At 38.0% G+C, this 23,121-nt stretch overlaps 4 protein-coding genes across 5 annotated transcripts; 2 read left to right on the top strand and 2 right to left on the bottom strand.

The window, feature by feature from the left end:
- Positions 1–229: 229 nt before the first annotated feature.
- On the bottom strand, positions 230–1,363 carry LOC149117813 (uncharacterized). Its single transcript, XM_089298868.1, has 2 exons — positions 1,117–1,363; positions 230–936 (listed from the first exon to the last, which is right to left on the bottom strand). The coding sequence occupies exons 1-2, from the start codon at positions 1,312–1,314 to the stop codon at positions 487–489; spliced, it is 648 nt and encodes a 215-aa protein (XP_089154994.1). The 5' UTR covers positions 1,315–1,363; the 3' UTR covers positions 230–486.
- Positions 1,364–4,251: 2,888 nt separating this feature from the next.
- Positions 4,252–5,629, top strand: LOC149117812 (uncharacterized). The gene is made up of 4 exons (XM_089298413.1): positions 4,252–4,446; positions 4,584–4,655; positions 5,087–5,158; positions 5,418–5,629. Exons 1-4 carry the CDS (start codon positions 4,353–4,355, stop codon positions 5,492–5,494), a joined length of 315 nt encoding a protein of 104 aa, XP_089154539.1. The 5' UTR covers positions 4,252–4,352; the 3' UTR covers positions 5,495–5,629.
- A 79-nt stretch (positions 5,630–5,708) lies between these two features.
- LOC110046219 (uncharacterized) lies at positions 5,709–11,435 on the top strand. Of its 2 annotated transcripts, XM_089298011.1 has the most exons (12): positions 5,710–5,734; positions 6,409–6,456; positions 6,733–6,836; positions 7,406–7,488; positions 7,722–7,810; positions 8,100–8,204; positions 8,509–8,590; positions 9,113–9,173; positions 9,320–9,394; positions 9,902–9,937; positions 10,463–10,519; positions 10,963–11,435. In XM_089298011.1, exons 3-12 carry the CDS (start codon positions 6,780–6,782, stop codon positions 10,978–10,980), a joined length of 663 nt encoding a protein of 220 aa, XP_089154137.1. In that variant the 5' UTR covers positions 5,710–5,734; positions 6,409–6,456; positions 6,733–6,779; the 3' UTR covers positions 10,981–11,435. The 2 variants fall into 2 exon arrangements, with proteins under 2 accessions (XP_089154103.1, XP_089154137.1); XM_089297977.1 differs by lacking the exon at positions 10,963–11,435 and having other exon boundaries at positions 5,709–5,734; positions 10,463–10,825.
- A 4,153-nt stretch (positions 11,436–15,588) lies between these two features.
- LOC149117811 (neuropeptide Y receptor type 2-like) lies at positions 15,589–17,120 on the bottom strand. The gene has a single exon (XM_089297860.1). It carries the CDS (start codon positions 16,992–16,994, stop codon positions 16,011–16,013), a length of 984 nt encoding a protein of 327 aa, XP_089153986.1. The 5' UTR covers positions 16,995–17,120; the 3' UTR covers positions 15,589–16,010.
- Between the last annotated feature and the right edge of the window lie 6,001 nt (positions 17,121–23,121).

The following is a 23,121-nucleotide window of genomic DNA, read 5'->3' as shown; positions in this document are numbered from 1 at the left end:
TGAAATGCTACTGAAAGACAACTTCCAACGATTATACAAATTTCCTTCTTTAACCATTTTACAGTAGTCACTTATATTACTTTTAGCCCCCACCCCTCTTCCTTCTTCCTCAACACTATCCGTTTCTATGATTGACTTTCATTTCCTACTCACTAAAAACGGCTAATCATTCTTGATTAAAGTTCCTCTCAAAAGGGCATGGAAGCGAGTCAGAACTTCAAGACCACGCGCAACCGCACCACTTGCTCGATCAATTAAATTATGGCATGGGCCACCGATAAAACGAAAAAAACTGGTGAATTCAAGCAATTCAAGTTGAAACGAGACTGACAGCCAAATGAACAAATATCGTTGAGCACACATTTATCAAACATACAGTGAGCCGGGTACGCTCTAACACAATCTTATCTCATTAAAAAATGTTCCTTCCTCAGGGTGTTATTAATCCTCAGCATTTACACATTTGGTGTTTTTTGGATCAGCAGTCTAAAGTTGATAATATCGTGGAATGATTAGAATCAAATTAGTGAACACAGAATTTAGTCCCCTCCATTGCCTCCACATTTCTTCATTCAGAAAATCTTGAAGGTCCAACTGACGGATGCCCCTCTCCCGTTTAATGTGGTACTTCAGTTGACTCCATGCCGATTCCACCTCTTGCGTGTGAATGCCTGTGAGAGGATCCACAAAATGATTTTGGTGAACAACAACCCTATGCAAAGAAACGTTAGGTACGTGAAGCGGCAAGTTCCTATAGGCAGCCCAGTCATCTGAGTGAACCTCTGACCTCGGAAGAAGAACCCTTTGCAATATTTGAGTTAATGTCGCTCTATCTCGCCGTGGAACCACCTGGAAATAACCGCGGCATGGGTTATACTCTGTTGAGATAACTCCAAAAACCCATACGTCGTCCCTTGGTCTTCGCCCTCGTTGATACTACAAGGAAACAATTAATACTCAAGATTATACGTGGGAAGTAGCACTTCTTTTGTCAACTTCACTGGGCATTACTGTAATGCTTAAAATTATTTATTAAATGATTAAAGGTTTAACTGGAAATACTGGTTTCAGTTGTGTTAAGGTTACATATGTAGCATGTACAAGACCCTGACTTACCTTGGATTTATGTTTAAACTGGCTTTCGTCGCATTTTACAACGTACACTCTACCCCCGAATGGAATAACGGGTCTATCTTGTAGATCTCTTCCACAATAATGCCGAAGTAATGCGTAGATGTTCCCGACAGTATTCTTCGACAGAGTGAGCATATTTGCAACAGTCGTACGTAGCTCACGAACGCTCCAGAAATACATACACAAGAGAATTTTTCCCAACGGGACTCTTGACAGCTCTCCAAAGAAACTTCCAGTTCGGAGAGATTTCTTACGTCGACAGGTAGAGCACCTCCTATGTGAAAAAGAAGCAACACATGCATTTTAAAAATAAATGTCTGTTCTTTCAGGCCCTGATTACAACCATGGTGCTAGGGTACCTTAGGACTCCCGCCTTTCTTTTTCTCCTTTGGGGGAGGGTAGCTAGGGTAACCTTAGCTGCGCACCAGGTAGCCTGCGTAGCAGACGTTTTCAAAAAACGCACAACATTATTTTGTGCCATAAAAAGCAAGGTGACAATTCGCAATTCAAGATTATTTCAGTTTGGCTTTGGATAGAACATTGTCAAAATTTTCTTCGTAAAGTTTGTCGATCGTCACTGTCGCATTGGAGAATTGTTGATAGTTTTCAGTCAAATTTATGCCAAACTAAGGAAAATTAATTGTTTTGGCATCGTGACATCTTTGAAGTAATTCAGAGCTCTTTGAGTTTTAATGCCGTAGCATGCAAGTGGTCAGGAGGTGGTCATTTATGATGGCGTTACTTTCGAGTAATAATTTAACTTTTATTTCCGGAAGAGCGTTACAATCAGAGTGGGACTCCCATCTCGATTACTAGTTTACTCTATGACACCCTCAAAAATAATCACGAATCGGGGATTGATGTATCATCAAAAAGTCTCACCCGAATTCACAAAGCGAGGAGGAGACTCCCTGTTGTAAGCTCGATTAACAGCCGCTGTTCGGGAAAGGAGCCCGCGCTCCTCCCCCGAAGGTACGTGTGCGGCCCGCTTCCGAAAACCCTTACCCATTTATGACCAAAATCTGCGATTTTCCATACCTTATTTATTATTGACCTGACCAAAAATTTGATACCCTATTTATGATCTGACTCTTACGTAATTAGGGAAATGGCTTTATCTATCATGCGTAGCAGGCGTTAAACGGGGTAGAGGGCAAAGCGCAGATGGGAGAAGAAGGGCGTGATGAAGAAGTAGCTTCTTCTAAAAAAAACCGAATTGAAAACTAGAGTGCAAAAATCGATACCCTACTTATTAGCAAAATGGCGGCAAAATGGCTAAAATCGATAGCCAATTTACGACCAAAACGGCTGAAAAACCGTACCCTTTGGGGCCGCACATACCTATATAGCCCATGTAAGGAAGTAGCCCCCCCCCCCCGGGGCTTTAGTACTGCAATTTTTTAAATAGAATACTAACCATAGATACCCATCCACGTGATCTTCATTCCTCTCAGTCAACTCCATTGCTCGATTGCATGGCCTGCATCTTAGTGGATTGGCCAGCAAATTGTGACCCTGCAACCATCGAATCAACTCTAAAATAGGACCGTTTGAAAGGGTCGTAATATCAATGAGGTTCATTGTTTGCTCAGTGCTGCGATATTGACAGTCTCGACGAATGGTCTCTAACACGGTACTTCCTGTAAAATCTCCAAATATGGTAATGATTCCAAACAACTCTGCACTGAAACATGAGTACCGTGGACCACGCGGCACATCGCATTGTCTTCCTTCGAATCGTTTAGTGTGGTGTACGCAGAAATTCCATAAGAATGTCGGACAAAGGTGGTCGAAAACCAAGAGCCAGGAATCTCTCCAGAACTTTTATACTTCTGAGATCAGATGATTCGAATAGTCGCGTTCCTAGATCAGCAACGCTTAAGACACTCGAGGCAAGTGGACGAATAAAGGAGATTGAATTTAGCAATAATGCGACATCGCAGCACATCACTGAGTTGGTCATGAATGCCTTTGGTCAACTTAACCAATCAAACATTTCCAGGTACTAGAACTGAAGCTATAACATAAATATCACTTTTGGTCTTTACAACAAAGACTTAATCCTGAGATTTGTGTTGTATTGTTATCAATATCTTCTTTTTTAGGCTTGTCTTGTATAAGACTGTTGGAAACACATCCGTTTTAAGCCGGGCTGGTAGAGCTGGAAACATCTGCGGAGACACCCTCAAGCGTATTTATAAATCTCGCGCAAAGGTGTTCCTTCGCTTAGAGGACGGTAAGAACATCTAAATCGTAAGCGACGTAACATTGAGCATAAGAACTCGGTATCCTGTTCGGCTGTTAATGTAGCTGTCAAATCACACTTTTATTTTACAAGGTAGCATTATTGGTGATCATATTTGAACGCAGCTAAACGCTTTGACGAACGAGCCATCGATAAGATAATTGGTGTATCTTTGTGATTCAATGAAATGGAAATAAATGGCCTTTATTCTTTAAAGCGCTTCTGAAATATGTAACTGGAATATATATGTTAAGGTGGCTCCCTATAGTTTTACGATCGCACGCGCGCTGGGGACGAAAGTTCAAGCAATCTGCGCGCGCTCGAAGGGAAACGTCAGTGTTTTTCTATATTTTATTACGTCAACATGAGCACAGAAAGCAAAACTGACAGTGAAATTTCTCGAGGTTCCTTCGGTGAAATTCCGTAAAATTTGGCAGACTGTTAATAAATATGTTACTTTAGTCGGAACTCGTTTTCCAGGGAAATCTATTAGTCCATTTTTTTAGCAGCGGTAAAAGACGTAAATCTGAAAAAATCTAAAAAACTGCCTTTACAAACCCTACTTTTTTCGTGTTTAAAATTTGTGTCCTGCTGGGTGCGATGTGCTGTGAAAATTTTGGAAGATTTCACCGAAGGAAATTTAAGAAAATCGCAAATAAAGCCTTAAAAACGGCGAAAAACACATTGATCTGGGCATTTATAATTTAAGACTTAAACCCAAAATTTTAACATAGACGGTACTAAAACACTATTTAATCATTGCTTATTACATTTGGCAAGTTTGAGAGGACTGGGTGAAAAACACAAATGCAAAAACAACATTCAAAACATAACGCTTGCGCGCGCAACGCCATAAATGATTACCCTATGGAGCCACCTTAAGTGGTACGGCGCGCAAGAAAACCCACGCGTGACGCGTCGATTCATGAGTTATACATCGAGTTACGCGTGATCTGTGTGACCATTTGATCTTATGCATGTAAAGCAATTGGATTTCATTTTTTTCACAGAAAGTGGAGATGGTGCAGGGCCAAGTAATCAAGAAGCCGGCCAAAGTCAAGCTGAAGGTTCGTTGGAGTTGTTTATTCTATTTCTAAACACTAATTTGAGCATCAACTTAAACAGTTGTCTATGAAGTATTTGCTGACCAATTTTAAGTGATATACATATATACTTACATAGTTTTTAAATTCTTGATGCACAGGAGGAAATGCAGCAACTCAACAAATTGAGATTGAGGATGATGATTCCAGTACTGCCCTAGCTCCACAATTCGGTATGGTGCTTTTATTTGTCCTGTTGGTCATACTAGTCATATTGATGTGGTTGTTTGAGTGATGGTCAGTGCATTGCGTTTCTTTGTTGTGTGACAGACAAATGGCATTCAGTACGTGAGAAGTCATGTTGATGGTTTTTTAGTGATAATCATGAAGCATTGCATCTAGAACCCAGACAGCTTTCACCCATACAAAAAGGTTGTGTGTGCTACGACTGCCTTCCGGAACAAAAACATCGTTTCATGACAGAACCCAATCAGATGCCGTATCCAAATTCGAAAGAATTGGAGCAATTTATTACGGGCAAATAACAAGTCTTAAAACTTCCATACAAGTCAACTGTTACATTGTACTTGTGTGTATCTTAATTGATAGTTGTGTTGCAATTACGAGATAAGGTTTTTAATTATATATTTACCTCACTCTTCAGATGATGACAGTGACGATGATTTAGGGACGCCAGTCTTCTCGTCCACTCCCACCCTAGTGCCCAAATGTACAGGTAAATCTTCTATCGTGATAACATGTCTACTTATAAGTTCAAGTTGTAATATTTGGAAAAGGTATGTCTGATGTATAGGCATTTAATATATTAAGACTTCAGATCTTAAGCGTTACCATTTGTGATAATGAGAAGTGCTTCATTTCGGAAGTCTCATGCCAGGACAGAGAGGATAAGTTAGGGAGAGAGTATTGATTACAGCTGTAGTTGCAAGTTATTCAGTTATGGGCAATGATTTTTTTCAACTTTCTTTTCAAAGATTCTGTACAAAGGAAGGTGGAAAAGATTGTGGAGACATTTTATAGTAAGTCAAGATATAGTAAACAAGCACTATGACAGCTGAATGTATTAATGTTCTTGATATTCTTGACTTAATAATAATTTATTATTCTGGCATCAGCATTTGAAAGATAGATTTGAGAAAAAATTAAATGGGTACTCAATTGTATAGTGTTGGTCACAAAATAATTCCTATGTTAGAGTAACATTTAGTTGGGGTTTGATTTGTAGATTCAATCACTATCAGTGGTACAGTGACGAAGGATGTTAATCAGAGTGCTGATCAGGCAACAGAAGGTAAATGTTGATGATCCTAACCAGTACTGTTAAGAAAAATATAACTTAAGTTAATTGATGTTTCATTAAAGACTGTGATGATATCAATATTGTGCCACAATCACACATAATTACAAGTGTCAAGAGACAACATGTATAATTAATCTGGTCACTAGTATAAATAAGTAATTAAGCCGTCATTCCTAAAAAATATCTCACGATCAGGCACTAAAGAAAATTATTATATGACCACCTCTGTAAGCGGGCAAGATGAACCGAATATCATGCTGTGATTAGCTTTGTCACGGTCATAAACATGCAAAAAAAAAAAGAACTTGGTCAATATCCAGTCATCTATCTCAACCTCCTGTTGGTCAATAACCCATATTTATCATCAAGGCTTCGGTCTGGGAAAAATTTTGAGGAGCCCAAAGTTACGTAATATTGATTAAATCACGATCAAGTGCCCATCATTAATACGCTCATCAATGAAAAAGCTTTTTTTTAAAAAATGCAGATAGACCAAGGAACTCACCAGAATTACAGCAAAGTACAGTCTTAACATTTTTAAACCTGTCTGTGGTTACAGTTACACAATGTGAAAATTTATGTTCAAAGATTAATGCACTTTAAATGACAATCCAATTACAATACACAGTACTGATTTAAATAATCACATTGATTTCCATTTTTAGTTGGAACTGTAGAAGAGGAGTGCAATCATCTGATAGGTGCTGAAGCAAGTGAGTTGATAAGTGCAATTTTTATCATCAATTTACAAGTCACTTTAAGTTAGGTTTTAAATTTTTGCAGTGAACCCAGGTGATGGCTCAGGTGAATCATGGTATTGCATCCTAACCCCTTTGCTGGCACTGCACTACACAAACATCTATTAAATAGAAAACTGGCCTAACAATTCTTCTGCACTCTAACAACAATGAGAGTCCTAGTACTAAACTGTGGTTTTGCACTCAGTGCATATTTGTCTCATTATTACAAGTATACATACATTTCCTCAGATGAATCAGCATGACCTGCATATGATGTGCAGCTCTTGACAAAGTTGATGGAAGCGTATAAAGTACCACAAAGGCTCCAGTTTCTCTGCCTTAATGCTCAGGAAGTAAGTGATAGCAAATTCACGTTATGATAATTATAGATTTGTCAAACAAGAACCTGAGGTATCGACTGTGAATGCATGTTCATGACACACCAAACTTTTTTGCTAATAGCACATAAGTGCATTAGTACACAAATTTTGAAAGTGAATATGAAGATCTAGAGGGTTTCATCTCGGACAGGCCTGCACCCCCTGCATCTCCCTCTAAATCTGCCTTAGAAGAATAAGCATGTGAAGTTTGCTTGGGCCTGAGTGGTACTCAAAAAAAGAACTATCTTATTTTATCCCATTAAGTTGTGATGACTGTTTGATTATGATTATTTAGAAGTATTTGTGGCAGGGCAGATTGCTTTAAGTGTGTACATATTTTATGCAAAGTAGGCCCAAGCGAGGGAGTGTAAACTAAATATCTGTCAAAAAGTTGTGTTATGATGTTATTAAGCTTAATTAGTGTTATAAAGTAAAAATCCCGGATTTAAAAAATACATGTATAAGAGTACAAATCCCCAAAACACGTAGAGGTATATGCGGGATATAATAATTTAACAGCAGAGTTTCTTATAATTTCTCAGATGAGGAGGCAGAGCCATGAAGATTGCACTCCACTAGTGCTTCTTCGATATATCCCAAGTGCAAAGGCCATTAGCATTATTAGGTGGGTATTAAAGATTTTTTTTAGGAATACAACATGTAGTACAACTAATGCAGCTATTTTCTTCATTTTCTTGATAAAAGACACTGTGTTTTCGTTATGACAGCTTGTCGTATCTTCTTGTTCACATGGTCATGCATGTTTTACACTGTAGTATTTAACCATTTTCCTTTTGTTGTGAACAATACCGTATAGGAGCCTCATTAACTATTACTTTTTTTACCTTTTTGGTTCAGATCATTAATGACGACAATAGATCTTTTGCCACAGCTGGCCAATTGCTATGTACATGTAGCTTTGAAAGGGAGCCAGTTTGACGAGGAAGGTAACTAATTTGTGGTATGCTACTATTACATATGTTACAGGGCTCAAAATAATTTTTGAATGGTGGCCAGTGGTGTTAATTATAATTTGAAAGTGAGGTACCTGACCAGTCAAAATGACTGCCATACCAAAATTTTGTCTGGACAAATATTCATTTTGGCCAGACACTGTCCATTGACTGGCTGTTATGAGCAAGGCTGATGTTGCTTTAAACTAATTCTTTGTATTATTTGATACTACCTTACAACACTTGCAAAAAGGTGATGTGTCCTTTGATTGCTATATTGTAGCATGTGGAAAGCAGGGAATCTTCAACAGTGGAAGTGACATCCAGGTGCACATAATGCATCCAACAGCATCGGCAGCTAGGATGGTTGTAGGAAACATTTTGACAGGTGATCATAATGCAATACTACCTTGCTTGTGTATGTGTGTGTGTGTGTCAAATGTTAATTTGAGATAAAAGGTTATGTCATGAGTGGCCCTCTTTTAGCCTTGTTTAAAAAGTGCAAATTGTAAATTTCTTGAGAAAGAAACTACCAAAGCAGAAGAGATGAAAAGAACCCCCTTAGTAAAAACATTATGCAGTGGTTCCTGAGGTTTGAGAAGAAATGATATGTACATGTAGGTTGTGAATGGGAAGTAATCACATGCTTAGACATGCTAATGGAAGTGTTATATTTAAAATTCCCATTGAAGGAGAGGAAGACAACTTCCTTGTTCAATTGAGCGATTCAATCCAGGATGCTCAGGAAGCTGCCGAGGCTATCAAAGCAAACAGGTAAGACTAGTATTATTAGTTAGGTTTCCTGTATTGAATGCTATTTTGGCTTAATGAATGTAGAAGTAATACTTTTGTCACTTTTTATTAGAAGGAAGGTAGAGTTAAGTACTGTTATTATAAATGAATTGAGGAACGCCTGTTAAGTTTTCTGCTTCTACACTGTATCTCCTCCACTATAATAAAATATTCTCCATTCTCTCCAGTAGTAATTGTTAAGCGAGTAGGGAACATGATTTATTCTTTTTGTGATGTATTCTTACATGCATTTTAATCATGCAAAATGAATCTTACACAGCAAAAGTCAAAAGTATGACTTATTGCTTGTGGAACATTAGTGTCATTGGTGTATTAAACAGTAATCATTCATGATTACATAGTGCATGAGAGTCTTTTGAAAGAAATTTGTTCTAGATGACACTTTTCCAATCTAATCTGCCAAATGCAAGAACTGTCACAATTTCTGTTATTACAACATTTTAATTGTAATCAATATTAATACAAACTGGTAAATTATTACAGGGAACTTTTACAGCAAAACAGAGTAATACGGAGGCGACAAGAGGCGGAATTATTACTATCGGTAAGTTTCAATTGAAAACGCTGATCGTGCTCAATTTTTAACCAAATTTGAAAATATTCAATGGTACAGACATGGGTAGAAATTTGAGGGAAATTGACATCGAAAAGGGATGAAACAGGTTTGAAAGTTCTCCCGAACATTTTCAGGAGCAGGAAGACCAAAGAAAACATGCAGAAGAAACCCAAGAAAGTCAAAATGAAACAGTTGCTGATGATGACGAGGTAAGTGTTATTCCTTACAGTTAAAGTGTACCCCTCAAGAATACATAAATGAATTCATTACTTGAATATTGAACCCACTAGCCTTTTCAAGACTGCAATCTTGTAATTTTTTCACTATTGCACTCGTTATAGTCATTTCAAGATTCAATGATATCAAATTCATTTTTTTAGTTAATTATAAAACCCATTATATGTACATGTATATTCGGGTAAAGTAGCACTGACAGTAATCAATTCATCATTGCATTCTCGAAACGTCTAGTGCATTCAAAATTTGAATAATCGATTCATTAAATAAAATGTAATATTGAGGGGTATGCCTCAATTGCTTGTACTGCAATATTTAATTTAATCATACCAATGCAGAACGTATTTCGAGCCACATTTCCTACCATTTGCATAATCCACAGGCACTAACCACAGGTAAGCAAGTTAGGTAAAAAGTTAACCTGTTGATTATTATTGTAGCTAAAAACTCATGAAATTATTTGTTTTAACTCCTTCCAGGTTCGACGCAAAAGGTTGTTAGCTTTAGATGCCCAGGTACAAATTATACTCTAGTAATTATCATAGATTAAAGAGACTCTGTTCGAGCGTGGGAAGGTAAAGCAAAACTTCCCTGTTCTAACAGCGTTTTGTGCATGAGCTGCTAGATGACATGACATTGGGCTCCTTCCAGCAGGGGCGGAAACAAATAAATTGGTCACTAAGCATGTGAACATGTATGGGTTAAAGTAATATCAGTTACGACCAGTCAGTACAAAATACGCAGTGATTAAAGCGTGATTTTAAGAGGTTTAAACAAGGGACAGAAGAAAGAAATCTATTTTGGCGACAAAGCCAAAAACTGATGCATGTATTTCATCATGCAAAATAGTCGTAACCTCAAAGAGACCTTTGATTTGAATTTCAATTGTATTTCTAACACCTGAACAGTTAAGCTAAAGTAATCGGTCAAACACTAAGATTTGTTATCAACTTCAAAGGATTGTTACTGAAGTTTCAAAATACATCATGGTAAAGGTAAAGACACTCAAGGATGTAAGACATTTTATTTGTTTGTTTTAGGTTGGCACTTCGAAACGCCCCCGGGAAGAGAGTTCTGTGGCCGATGATAGTGGAACAGTAAGGAAGTTGTTTGGAATCCAATACGTTTTTCATTGTTTGGGCTAAAATAATTTTATGATTGTTTACATCATCATCTACCCACTTTCCCCTTCCCTTCACAGTTAAAAAATAGATGAACCTAATCACCTTAAATCGATGCAGGGGGCACCATCGTTCATTCGTCCATAACAGAGGCAAGAAAAGTAACTTAAATTTCTAACTTGCCCAATTGCCAAGGACCTAGGCAAGTAATCTGCAATCTAATTTTAAAAAAAAGGAAACTAAGACTTGCCCAGGGCAAGCAAAATTTGAGTGCTGCTTGTCAGAAGGCAAACTGGAAAAAAAGGTTTTTCTCGAGTCCTGAGTTTCTTCACTTTCTGATACTTAATGGTACTCTTAACTGGGCTTTATCATCACTGAAAATTAAAAGTAAATACATTCTTCTTTGATTTTATTTTCAGGTTACATTCAGGATATAACTTAGCTGTATCATTGATAAATCAGTGAGAAAATGCTGGTTAAATATTAAATAAATGAACAAATAAAAATAAAAAAAATAGAACTTTTAGCATTTCACCACTGAATGAAAAGAATCTTTTTGACCTTTTTGAAACTACTTTATTACTACACAATTACCTTAGTTACCTTAGTTATCAATGATATGTAGATGATTAATGGGTCAATATTTTTACCAAAATGCGAATCCATGTAGGAGTTTAAGACAGTCGATTTAGTTTTGTTACAAGTATTGCATTAAGAAACTTTTAAAGTTGTATGAAGTTGATAGTTTAACAGGTTGGCCATTGCAATCATTGCATCTGTATTTCAAAAACATCAAATCATTGCTGTGTAAATCGGCGAAAGAATAAACTTGTAATCATTGATATATATGTTGTTTATTGCTGAGTTAAATAAACAGTTTCACCTCCTGTTACACGCTTTGCTGATACACCACCATATTGACTTAGTTTAACACAAACGGAGTGCCTGAATTACAAAATGACCCACTATTAGAAGTCAATTTTTTATTTCGGGCGAGGACAGGTGGTGGGGGCAGGTGAGGGAGAAAGGAAGCATACGTTTGTGATTGAACCCGCCAGTCAGATTTAACTGAGTCAGATCTTCAACTACACCGATTGACTTCAGAACACTTGCCTGAATCAGATCTTTAAGAGCCATTTTTAGTTGCTATGCCGGATGCCTTCCACAACTTTAAAGAGTCCTAGCGGTGCTGATATAGAGCAAGTTTAGTCCTTTTAGTCCTCTTAAAGTGCGAACTTTTATTACTCTTAAAGTTCGAAATTAAAGGACTCTTAAAGTTCGAAATTTAAGGCCTCTAAAAGTTCAAACTTTTAGGACTGTTAAAGTTCGAACTTTTAGGACTGTTAAAGTTCGAACTTTAAGGCCTCTAAAAGTTCGAACTTTTAGCACTCTTAAAGTTCGAACTTTAAGGACTCTAAAAGTTCAAACTTTTAGGACTGTTAAAGTTCGAACTTGAAGGCCTCTTAAAGTTCGAACTTTTAGGACTGTTAAAGTTCGAACTTTAAGGCCTCTTAAAGTTCGAACTTTTAGCACTCTTAAAGTTCGAACTTTAAGGACTCTAAAAGTTCGAACTTTAAGGACTGTTAAAGTTCGAACTTTAAGGACTCTAAAAGTTCGAACTTTAAGGACTGTTAAAGTTCGAACTTTTAGGACTCTAAAAATTCGAACTTTTAGGACTCTTAAAGTTCGAACTTTAAGGACTCTAAAAGTTCGAACTTTAAGGACTGTTAAAATTCGAACTTTAAGGACTCTTAAAGTTCGAACTTTAAGGACTCTTAAAGTTCGAACCTCTAAGACATTTAAGAATCTTGAAAAATTTTAAGAATTATTAGGGAAGTTGGAACTTTTAGGACAACAGAACTGTATAGGGGGTCCTGACAGTAATTGTAACAGTTTAAATTGTTGTAGTTACATAGGGGACTTTTAAGTAATTTAAATAAGTTTTTTACGTAAGGGACTTTGCCCAGCTGCTGATATTGATCCGCGTTTTGCTCGAATCTCATCGATCAGGGAGCGTAAGGCAAATGAACGAGAGAAAACTCTCAATTGCTTTTCAAGAAAACTGAGCAGTTCAATTATTTAACGCGTGTTAGACGGGAATACATTAGAGTTTCAAGCCAAGCAAGTTAAGATCTAGAGTTTGAACTTAAGTGCAATTTCGCTATCGCATTAACCCGCAGTAAAATAAATAACTAGGTAAGTGTTATTTTCACTGATTTGTTTAATTCCGCAATTCCGTTCTTGATTGGACAATGATATTTATCTTTTTTTCTTTCTGTGTGCTAAACTTCGTATTTGCCAGACAAAAAGGCAATAAGTAACATTGTGACAACACGGGGCGTGCCACAAACGGTTAAATAATTATAAGGCATGCAGTTTCTCCAACCAACAGATTATTTTTGTCGATTGTTGAATACATTAACGAGTAACACGTGTGAAAACAGATGTTCACTTAACACTGTCAATCGACACAACAATGGAATGAAATGCTTAGGGAAACTTAACGTCGCCCGGTTTTCAGCTCGTGTTTATTCATCCAATTTAGTCCCATCGTGTCGAATGCAATTCGAGCTGTAGAATTTCCCCTGATGCAAAACGTTGTATATTTTTAAAAAGCTATAGAGGACCTCTTCCGTGTTTACATCACCTCATCTCGCCCTCACGAGGGCGCTGGGAAAATTCTAGACAATTATTCAAAACCGAGATGCTGTCAAGGGTTTGCATAACTTGTTTTGAAAGAAAGGCGACGCGATTGAAATTTTGAGTTATAGATTACGCGTTATCTAGCCATCCTTAGCAAACACACGATATTTTTGTCGGTGAGGGAAAGTGATATCTCTAGTTTGTAGGGTTTGAGCTTTGTGTCGTTCTGCACACTCTCTTTTGGCCGCGGAGAAGTGCAACCTCCTTCCCAAGTCCCAAGATGTTTATCTTTACCGAAACAAAACGGCGACGAATGCTGGGATTAAGTGGAAAACAAATGGAAATAAATTTGTTTTAAAATAATGATCAATTCTGTAATTGGTTGCTTAGCAGCCGATATTTTAAAATAAACACATTATGGCATCATTACGAATTGAATCCGCTCCGAATTAGTCCTGTAACTTGTTTATATTTTTAGATTCATCATGTCTTCGTTGTCTTCAGTGCTTTTCTAACTTGTCGTGGAAGGACTGCAACAAACACGCTATCAAGACAAACGAGTGCAAACCTCCAAAAGTCTGTTATATGTCTCACCGAATGTTCAAACGGAATGGACAGCAAGAGCATCAATTCATTAAGGCTTGTTACAACCCAGACTGGTGTCCAGAAGAGAAGTGCAGAGAGACTTTTGAGAGGCAATTGGAAAGCTCGTGGTGCGAGACAAAATGTTGTAAAGACGAGGATTTCTGCAACGCTGGGATGACTCGCTCATGGGAAAAAGCTTATGGAGGAAAAGCGGCTTCGTTTTCTTCACCATCCACACTTTGTCTGATCATGATCCAGACTGGACTACTGGTGCTGTTTATGACAGCTTGGATTTAGCAACTTCTTATGAATCGAGGGCTTTGTTGTTAGAGCCCGCTGTTTTGTTTTGTTTGTTTTTTTACATATATATAAAAGAGTTACCTAAAAGAAACGTTTACTGACATTAGAGAGTTGTAAAACTTGGTTAAAACTACGGTTTTTTCAGTTGGCCGAAGTTATCTTTTTAGTAATAAAGCTTATAAAAATATCGAGTTCACGCGTTCAAAACGCTAACCTGGTAATTCTATCGAGCTTAAAATCACTCTATTGTATGCGTGTTCAGCTCTTTATTCGTTGATGGTATTTTCCAACCCTGCCCTAAAACAGAAATCATCACAAGTTTCTCTTCACTTATATCTCGAAATATCTTGACTATGAATACATCCAGCGAAAATTTTGTATAGTCGTTTCTCAGCGAATATAAGTAAAAAACAAATTTAGTAACACAACAACAAAAGAAGTCGGGTGCATTTTCTCCCTTCCGTCAAAGGGGGCGGACTGAGGTAAAAATTTTGCTGTCCTTCATGTCTCATAAATGTTTTAAGTATAATGAGCGTTTTAAATTCTCAGCGGCCGTAACGAACACCATTTGCTTCAGCTTGGGCTTCATGCGGTTCAGTGAAATAAATTTTAAGATTGCTCTATTGCAAGTTGTCATATAAGAAAAATTACTCAAAAAATTACTCGAACAATTACTTTTATTACTCATATAAAATGTGGCAATAATGTACGTAAGCGCCATATTTTTGGGGGGCGACCACGCAGCCTCGCCTTGATTCTGCGTATCTCTTGTGAGAACAAGTCATTACTGGCGCACTAGACTTTGAACTGCTACAAAATACTTGCTATGCCATCTTCACGATCAAACTGAATATATTTGTAACATGAAAATTGCTTGTGTAGACGAGGCTAACTGTCTTGTTCACTTATGAAAATTTGGCTTTAAGAGCCGGATGGCATGCTGACCGAAAATTTCGAGTTATACCTCAGGGGTGATGAATTGTTTCCGTTTCGCCAGATGTTCCTTCGGTCTTTTTACAACCTCTTCATTTTATCAGTTGAAAATCTTTTGTTTGAAAAAAAAAAAAAAAAAAAAAAAAAACATTCTAGTGGGCTAAAAATTGGGTAGCAGTGTTTCATGATGGTGAACATGAAAATGTTACGTCGCTCGCCAATAAGACACGATTCTTTCCGTGGAGAAACGGTACTGAACTAAGTTATTAATGAGTCGCACTTAATAAATACAGGAATAAAAAGCTACGACCACAGAAAAGTCAAGTTAATTGCGGAATGGCTTCAATTAGCCTTTATTAGAAAAAACGTGATCAGAGCCTCCGTGAATTGGCATTTTCATTTAATGTTTCCTATAATTGCATGCACATCTATTGATTGCAAAGCTGAATCCATCTTCATTTTTCATTTCAAAAATCTTTCTTTAAAACGAAAAATATATGTTATGCGTTTGCCCAGGTTAATTTCTGTTGTTTGAACTTTAGCATACACATTTGTGATTCCATTTAAAAAGAAAATTTATAAGATTAGAGAACGTAAATTTGCATTTAATCAGCGAACAGTGAATAAACAGTTACGCAGAAAAATATATTTACAACTTTCTCCCCTACGCTACTGAAAATTGTTTTTCTATAAATGTATTCGCTTTAGCAAAAAAAAAAAAAAAAAGAAAGAAAGAAAAAACGAAAAAAAACGGAAACCTTTATCTGAGCTACTTAGTACAAAGTTACCGAAAATATGACAGTGCTAAAGGTTCTGAGAAATGAACTAATTTAACAGTTCCTTTATGACGCTTCACAAACCGCGACATGGTAAAAATATTAAAACACATCAATTATAAATTGAAATCCTTAATTAACTTGAACTTCATAATAGTGATGTTCACAGTGCTATAAAATTGCCTTGTTTTCCTTTTTTTGAGAAGAAACAACATCCTTAGGGTAATGCTTTACCTGGACGAGATGCTGTTGTTATCTAACTTTGTTTTTCTAGTAAAGAGTCGCATAAAGTTCTTTCGATAATTTGAGCTCTGAAAGCCATAAAAAAATGGATTCAAACATGAATTTACGTACATAACAAACCCAACGACTCGATAAACTTTGTACAAATCTTCGTAGTTGTCCAAAATTGCCTGATAAGGTTGAAAAGCTATGTAGAGCTCAAACACCAAAAATGGCAGATAACACAAATGGTAAGCAACTGTGACAGTAAAAGAAATTAAAGCCAGTTTTCGCTTTTCCTTTGCATTCGACTGCCTTGAAGATACAGCTTCAGCTGAACAAACGGTTCTGTTAATGAATATTCCTTTCAGTATCTGAAAATAGCAATAAAGCAAACAACCCGAGAAAGAGAGAGACGCAACCAATGACATAACATAAAGCCATTTGAGTGAACCTGCTTTCTCAAGAGTCCAAGGATCCAGGCATCTTCCCAACTTTTCATCGTATTCGCTAAGAATGAACCCGGGCAAGGAAAGTACCACTGCGGTTATCCAGATCAAACCAATAACATAACGCATATAGTTGTTCGTGAACGTCAGTGTGGAGTGAAAGGGTTTGACGATGGCATGAAACCTCTCCACCGCTAAAACCACCAAACTTAGGTACGTCACCGTAACAGTAAGACAGGTCACCGAGTATCCAGTAAAAAATTTGCAAATGTAGTCCGCTGTTTTTCCAGAAACGTGTATGCCAGAAAGGCCAATCACTAAAGGTATTGGACACCACAACAGTGAGATGATGTCTGCCGCCGCAACGTTTGCCAGAAAGATGTTCGTTGGGGTAAACATGGACCTTGTTTTACACACAATGGTGATGACTAAACTGTTCCCTGTGAGGCCTACAACCACGATGATCGAGTAAAAAACGACCAATGTCACATTAAAAGGCGACAGGGAGTTATAAAGAGTCGTGCTGACAGAAATACTCGCCATTTTTATTTGCTTGCAATGGTTAGATTGACGAAACCGCACCTTTATCAGTTCCTTCAGTTACTGTGAGCAGTCGTTTATGGTCGCAAAAAGACTGGAATTCCCGTTAAGTTTAACGTTTGACGATATCGCTGGCTCATTGGCTACGGCTTTTTTTCACGTTTGTTTTCAGAGAAAATTAATTTATTCTATTGGTTCAAATTTTAACTAGAAATTAAATTATCATATGTCAATCTGTTGACGTGGTTCGGTTAATTAAAGCACTCAAACTCCGCACACACCAATATTGCTAGTCATTTTACGTGCACGATTGAATGCGTTTTGTTCATTAGGTAAGATTTTTTTTTTTACAATTTACAAAGTTCAAATGTTTCAAATGATGAGTCTAGCCTGTCTTAAAAGCAGGGGAGACCAAATAGTCAGTTAATTATATGACTTATTCGCGTTTCCTGTCATTTTGAAACTGAAATTTCAAAATAGGTAGAAAACCTAAACTAATGACCATGAGAGAGAAAATGGAGAATTATTATCAGTTCTGAAGAATGATAAAACATCTAATTCATGCAGATTCTCTTTTTGAAATATAAGTACAATTTGAACTGACTAGGTGAAGCTGGAATAAATTAAATATGTCAGTGGCATAAGAGGTATGTATAGAGGGCTTTGCTAAGGAACATTTTAAAACAGTATTGGTTAGGTGTCGTCGGATTCATATTTATTCTTAAAGCGATAAGAATGAAACCCAGAATAGCAGCAAATTACGAATTATTGCTCTCAAGTGTTGCTATCTTGTCAAATCAAATTTGGCATCTGTTTTTTAAACTTGAAAAATATTATTTTCCAAGTTGTAGTGGTGGAACGATTTCACTCCATCACTCCTTCACTTCCCGTTAGACATTTGGAAACCCAGGCGGGGGGGACGTGGGGGGGGGGGGGGTCTCCCATATGAAAAGGCAAGGGACGCTCGCCGGAAAATATGAATTTAACTCCGAAGGGAGTTGGACGTTGCTTGAGCTTCATTAGACCCCTAAAAGATACCACTTAAAACGGAATAGGTACGATCACTAGCGACTGTTCAAGAAAGTGTCCCGCGCGCACTTGTAGACCTGACTCGCGTACTTTAGAGATCAGCGAAAATCAAGCCTGAAAACAGAAGTTAAATGAGAGCGTTTCTTTTATGATTATTTCCTCGAGTGCATCCTAAAGAATACTTTGACAGCTAAAAATGGTGATGTTTCGTCATCAACACCCTAAGTGAGACCAGAATCCTTGATTTGTACCCAAGACGACGAGCACCCCCGACCTTTTCATGCAGGAGTCCCCCCCTGGTTTCGACTCGCGTCAGCCGTCTAAGGCCGTTTTACAGTCGTTTGCAGCTTGTCAAGTTAGTTATTTTCGAGAGGTAGAAGGTATACCGATTTTTTCATCGTAATGAAAATATTTATGGTTCTTCCTCAGCGATTCGATTCAGGGCAAATCTTCGTGGTTTTTCTTTCACAAACCTACGTGACATTGTGAATTCGAAAGCAATCGATATAAACGAATGATTAAAGGCTCCAGACAATTTTTTAACACAAGAAACGGAAAGACAAAAGGCTACCTTTCGGTACATGGTTTCTTGACAGGAAAAGAAGAAACAATGAAGAAGAAAAGGAAAAAATAGTAGCTACGACGGTGATTCGAACTCCCTATATCTCGTATGGCGAGCCAGCGCTTATCATACTGAGCTAATCGTTCATCAGTTACCCTATGATGAAAATATTAATTATTCATTTACTTCCCGCAGGCTCAAGTATTTCGCTCAATCTATACATCACTTTAGACCAAACAAAATGATCTTGCCGTTTTTGACTATAACACAAGGAAGACATGTACAGATACATGCAATGTAAAACGTGTAGGCAGGCCTGAGTAACAAACAGCTTCTTATCGTCGAACTTTTTCATTTTGCAAATATCACAATACACCCCTGAATGGAAAAAGGCTTTATGGGCTTGTTCGAAAGCTAGAGTGCCCTCACATCACAAGAAGTTCCTTACATGAGCAGTGCCTCACAACACCCTTTCATAATTTATTTTCCAAGTTCAGTGGCTCACAGCCACTTTGATTAATTTTGAACTTTGGTCATTCTTGGAATTGAAGTAACACTGTGAAACCAGCTTACAATAGCCATCCGTTCCCTGGGTGAGCGGTGATGGTTTCGGAAAATATATTCAAATTGGAAGAGCATCAGAAAAGGCTGATGATTCATTCATTACATGCTTTGTATCGTTCCATTTTATTTCACACGTAGTTCTTTCAGTTTAGTTTCTCTAAGACAATCACTAAAGCTTTACTTTGTTTTTGTTCTAATAAACGTGTTTGAATGCGTTTACAAGCCGTGCCTTTCTATTTCGGACTCTTATCTGTCATCGCCTTTTCCAAAGCTAAATGGAGCTAGAGGCGGCCGGTTAATAGGGCTTTAATTTGCAGTATTTTACTGACAATAATTTCGGGCCTTTGATAACTGACCGCTTAAAAGAGGTTCGACTGTATTATCTCTGCTCACTCTGTCCTCTGCAGGTTATCTTAACTTTTCTTGCTTCGTTAGGTCCGTTAATGGGGACCATTAGTTGACCGTCAAGTGAAGATCATCCTCGTCTTGTTGACTCTATATCAAAAAAAGTGGTTTTATACCTTGGTCTTCGAACCCTTTTTTACTGCCTTCCATCCAGCAAAACCCTTTTTCGAACGATTTTTTTCCTCCTCCCGCCCAAGAAGCTTAAGATCTGACCAAAAAAGTACTGACACAAAAGTTCTAATCAAGAACTCTATAGATTTTTTAAGGCTATTATTTATTCATTAAACGCCTTTATAACTACCGAGTTCAGCTGTTTCAAAAGGCTAACTGTGAAAACCGATGTTGCCAAAGCAAAATTGCCAACTTAAGGCCGGTGTTCAGCCGATCCAATGGAGTCCTTGAGAGTTGCTCGTTTTGTTGAACTTTCACTGTCAAATGGCCTGGTCACCGTTGGTAACACTTTTCAGAAAGCTTTTATACCGTGAAAAAGTGGAAGTAGTAAAAGCCGACCTCGTTCTTTTGGTCCTGTCCTTTTACACCTAAGAACAACACTTAAGGTTACTTCCCACCTTCGCAGGTGCCCTTCGGGAAAAAAATCGTACGCGCGCCAGTTTCAATAAAATCCCAACAAACTATATATCATAAGAAAGTTTAATAAATGTACTTTAAGAACAAAATACAATTTCAGCAATGTTTTCTTTCAGGAAGTGTCAGGAGGCGGTAAGGCGTGAAACGACCGAGGCTTCTTCTATTGAATTTATCGGGTATCGGATTCCGCAGTACGAGCAAAATGGCTGCACAGTCTTATTCACAAGGCATCAATCAACGAAAGTGTGTCGGGCTTTTTCGATATTCTGATTGGTTGTCTAGATATCCACTTCTAAAGTTGAAGTAGCTAAAAATATGCGAGACGTGTTGCGTAAATGGACGCCACGGGAAAAATGTGTTAAATATCCAAATTTCCCGACACACTTTGGTTTGTCATTATCTCTGGAATGTTCTGGCAAAGTTTCACGAAAATCCGTCAAATCTGCATACCCTATAAATTCGCTCAAAGTGGATGTATTTCCCCAAAAATCAAATGCGAGATTTTAGCTTGTAAAGGTTCGTAAACAACTCGCGCCACGCCCGGAGATTATCACGCCTAATAAAACCGCAAACCAATGGAACAACAGGACCTCCTAGTGCCTATGACAATAGATCAAGATTTCCCGGGAAAAGCATCGCATTGCAACATGTCTTTTTTCATCTCGCTCAGTGGAGTTCAATTCAGGACGGCGACGTTATATAATGGGCAAAGGCAAAGGCAAAACCCGTGCCAAAAAGGTTAAAGGCGGAAAATGTGCCGCTGAAAAACAAGACGTTAAGGAATCGACGGACAGCTTAAGAAATACCCTTATTGCTGAAAGGAGTTCCCTTGGGTAGGTTTCATTTTCTTCATCACTTCCGCCAGATTCTAACGAAGAATCTTGTTCGCAGCCTGCACTGACGTTAACTTTGATTTTTAAGCTACTTGCTCCAAGGATATTCGAACTCTCCGGATCTTCAGCAGACGCCGAGATTGTCGAAGGCGTCTGGCCCAACCAAGGGCCTTTGTCGCTTTCAGCAAGTTTTTTTTTTCTTTCCTTGACAATATGGAGCTTTTTCTTTCTTCTTTGGGCCGGTTTGTTTCGTTTTCTTTACCCAAGGCCTTTTTTCTACTTTTGATTTTTCCATAGGAGTTAGCGTAAAGAGCTTCCACGTGGAAATTTTTGTCAAGTGCGTGATGTAAATAAAAATATGCAAATGACATGAAATACGAACGATGAGCGTTTGCCGCGAAAATTTCCCCAGGGTTCTCGCCCGTTGGCAAGATTGTGACACCTTCCTAGTTTATTAACTTTATTTGAAAATACGTTTTTTCTAAATAACTCGGCCGCTTTTTGAGATTTTTAATGTTTTTCTTTTGGAAACACTAGATAAAATGACGAACTTAAATTTTGTCAAATAAAAGAAAAAACGATTTTTTTGGCCTCTGAAGGTGGGAAGTAACCTTAATAACGTCATGTGACCTCATATGACGTCATGAAAACGGAAAACAACTTTTCTTTTGTAGAGCGAGCTGTAAAATAATTTTAATGCGCTTTCTTAGAAGGTAAACCCTTGTGGAGATGGCCCAACCACATCTCGCTTCAGGTTCCACAATGGAAGGGGTATGAGTTTACTTACTAAGAAATGATTGGTCATCGCAGTTATATACACAGCTTAGGCAGCTGTGAAATTTAAGCCTGAAAAGATTCAGACTTAAACGGGATTCGAGCCCATGACCTCTGCAATAGCGGCGTAGTGCTCTCACCAATTGAGCTATCAAGCCAAGTGGGAGCTGGTCACGTTGTGAGCTCGTAATATATCTCTCGTAGATGGTGAAGATACAAGTGAATATATGAAAGACCATATATTTGAACTGCGGAGAAAAATATGAAGACGTTATGTCTTCATATCTTTCTCCGCAGTTCAAATATATGCTTTTTTATATATTCACTTGTGCGAGTTTACTTGGGAATTGAGAAACAGGACAATATTTTCATTCAAATGGATCTGTATAATTTTGGTTAAGAGACAATGATTTTCTCCATTTAGGGCTTCCGCAGTATGCCTTTCGAGTTTTGTGAAAATTTTTGGTCATTCTGATATCTAAAATTTTAAAGGGACGTTTCCATGGAGATTTCTGCATTTTTGGTCAAACAATGTCCTACAATTGTCACAAACCACCTTCGCGCATAAAGTGCATGCGCCTAGAGTTGAACGTGATGATGGTTAGGGAAAAGAGTGATAGGTTTTTAGTGATTTTTCCAAATTTGAAAACGTACTACTGCCTGCCTGCCAACAGGCAAAATCTATAATGAAAGTCCTTCAAGGTCACGGGGCATTTTCCGAGAAAAAGGGGAAAACCCCGAAACATCTGGCAGGAGCCAACTTCCGGCCCGCCCGCGCGGTTTATGTCCATTCGCACTTTAAGCTCTTTATTCAGGTCAGTTGTAAGTAACTGTTCTGTTGACTCCTGAGCAAATCGTTTTGTATTCAAGGACAGTTATGATTGAAGTGTCATTCTGTTGGTCACCGTGATAAATAGAGGTCAGGTAAGTTTTTGTTTAGTTACGGTGTATGCCGCTGCTCGCGGACAATGTTTATTTACAAGACTATTAATTCTCCACGGCTTCGATTACAAACTACTTTTTAAAAAGAATTTAGAAAGACACTGGCTCACCTTGATCTTTAAATCGATTTACAACTTGTACGATAATGTTCTCAATCGAAATCAACGACACTCTTCGAACGGAAAAAACGCAGCCATGCATTGAATATCATCGGGTTTCGAGCGACTTTGGAGCGACGGCTGATTCATTCCGGGAAACCCTAGTTTTATTCTTTTCTAGAACAAAATGAAAAATAATTTTAGTGTTCCTTATCAGAAGGAAAACCCTTGAGGGATGGGGTGGGGGGGGGGGGGGGGGACTAAGGGGGTCCAACCACCTCTCGCTTCACTTGCTACTATAAATCTAATGGGGGTAGGGGTTACTCACTCTGAGG

Source organism: Orbicella faveolata, unplaced genomic scaffold, assembly GCF_042242905.1.
Source record: "Orbicella faveolata isolate gen_17 unplaced genomic scaffold, um_ofav_v1 contig_1, whole genome shotgun sequence".
Taxonomy (NCBI): domain Eukaryota; kingdom Metazoa; phylum Cnidaria; class Anthozoa; order Scleractinia; family Merulinidae; genus Orbicella; species Orbicella faveolata.
The sequence above is the reverse complement of the archived record's forward strand: the minus strand, read 5'-3'. Positions and strand labels throughout refer to the sequence as shown.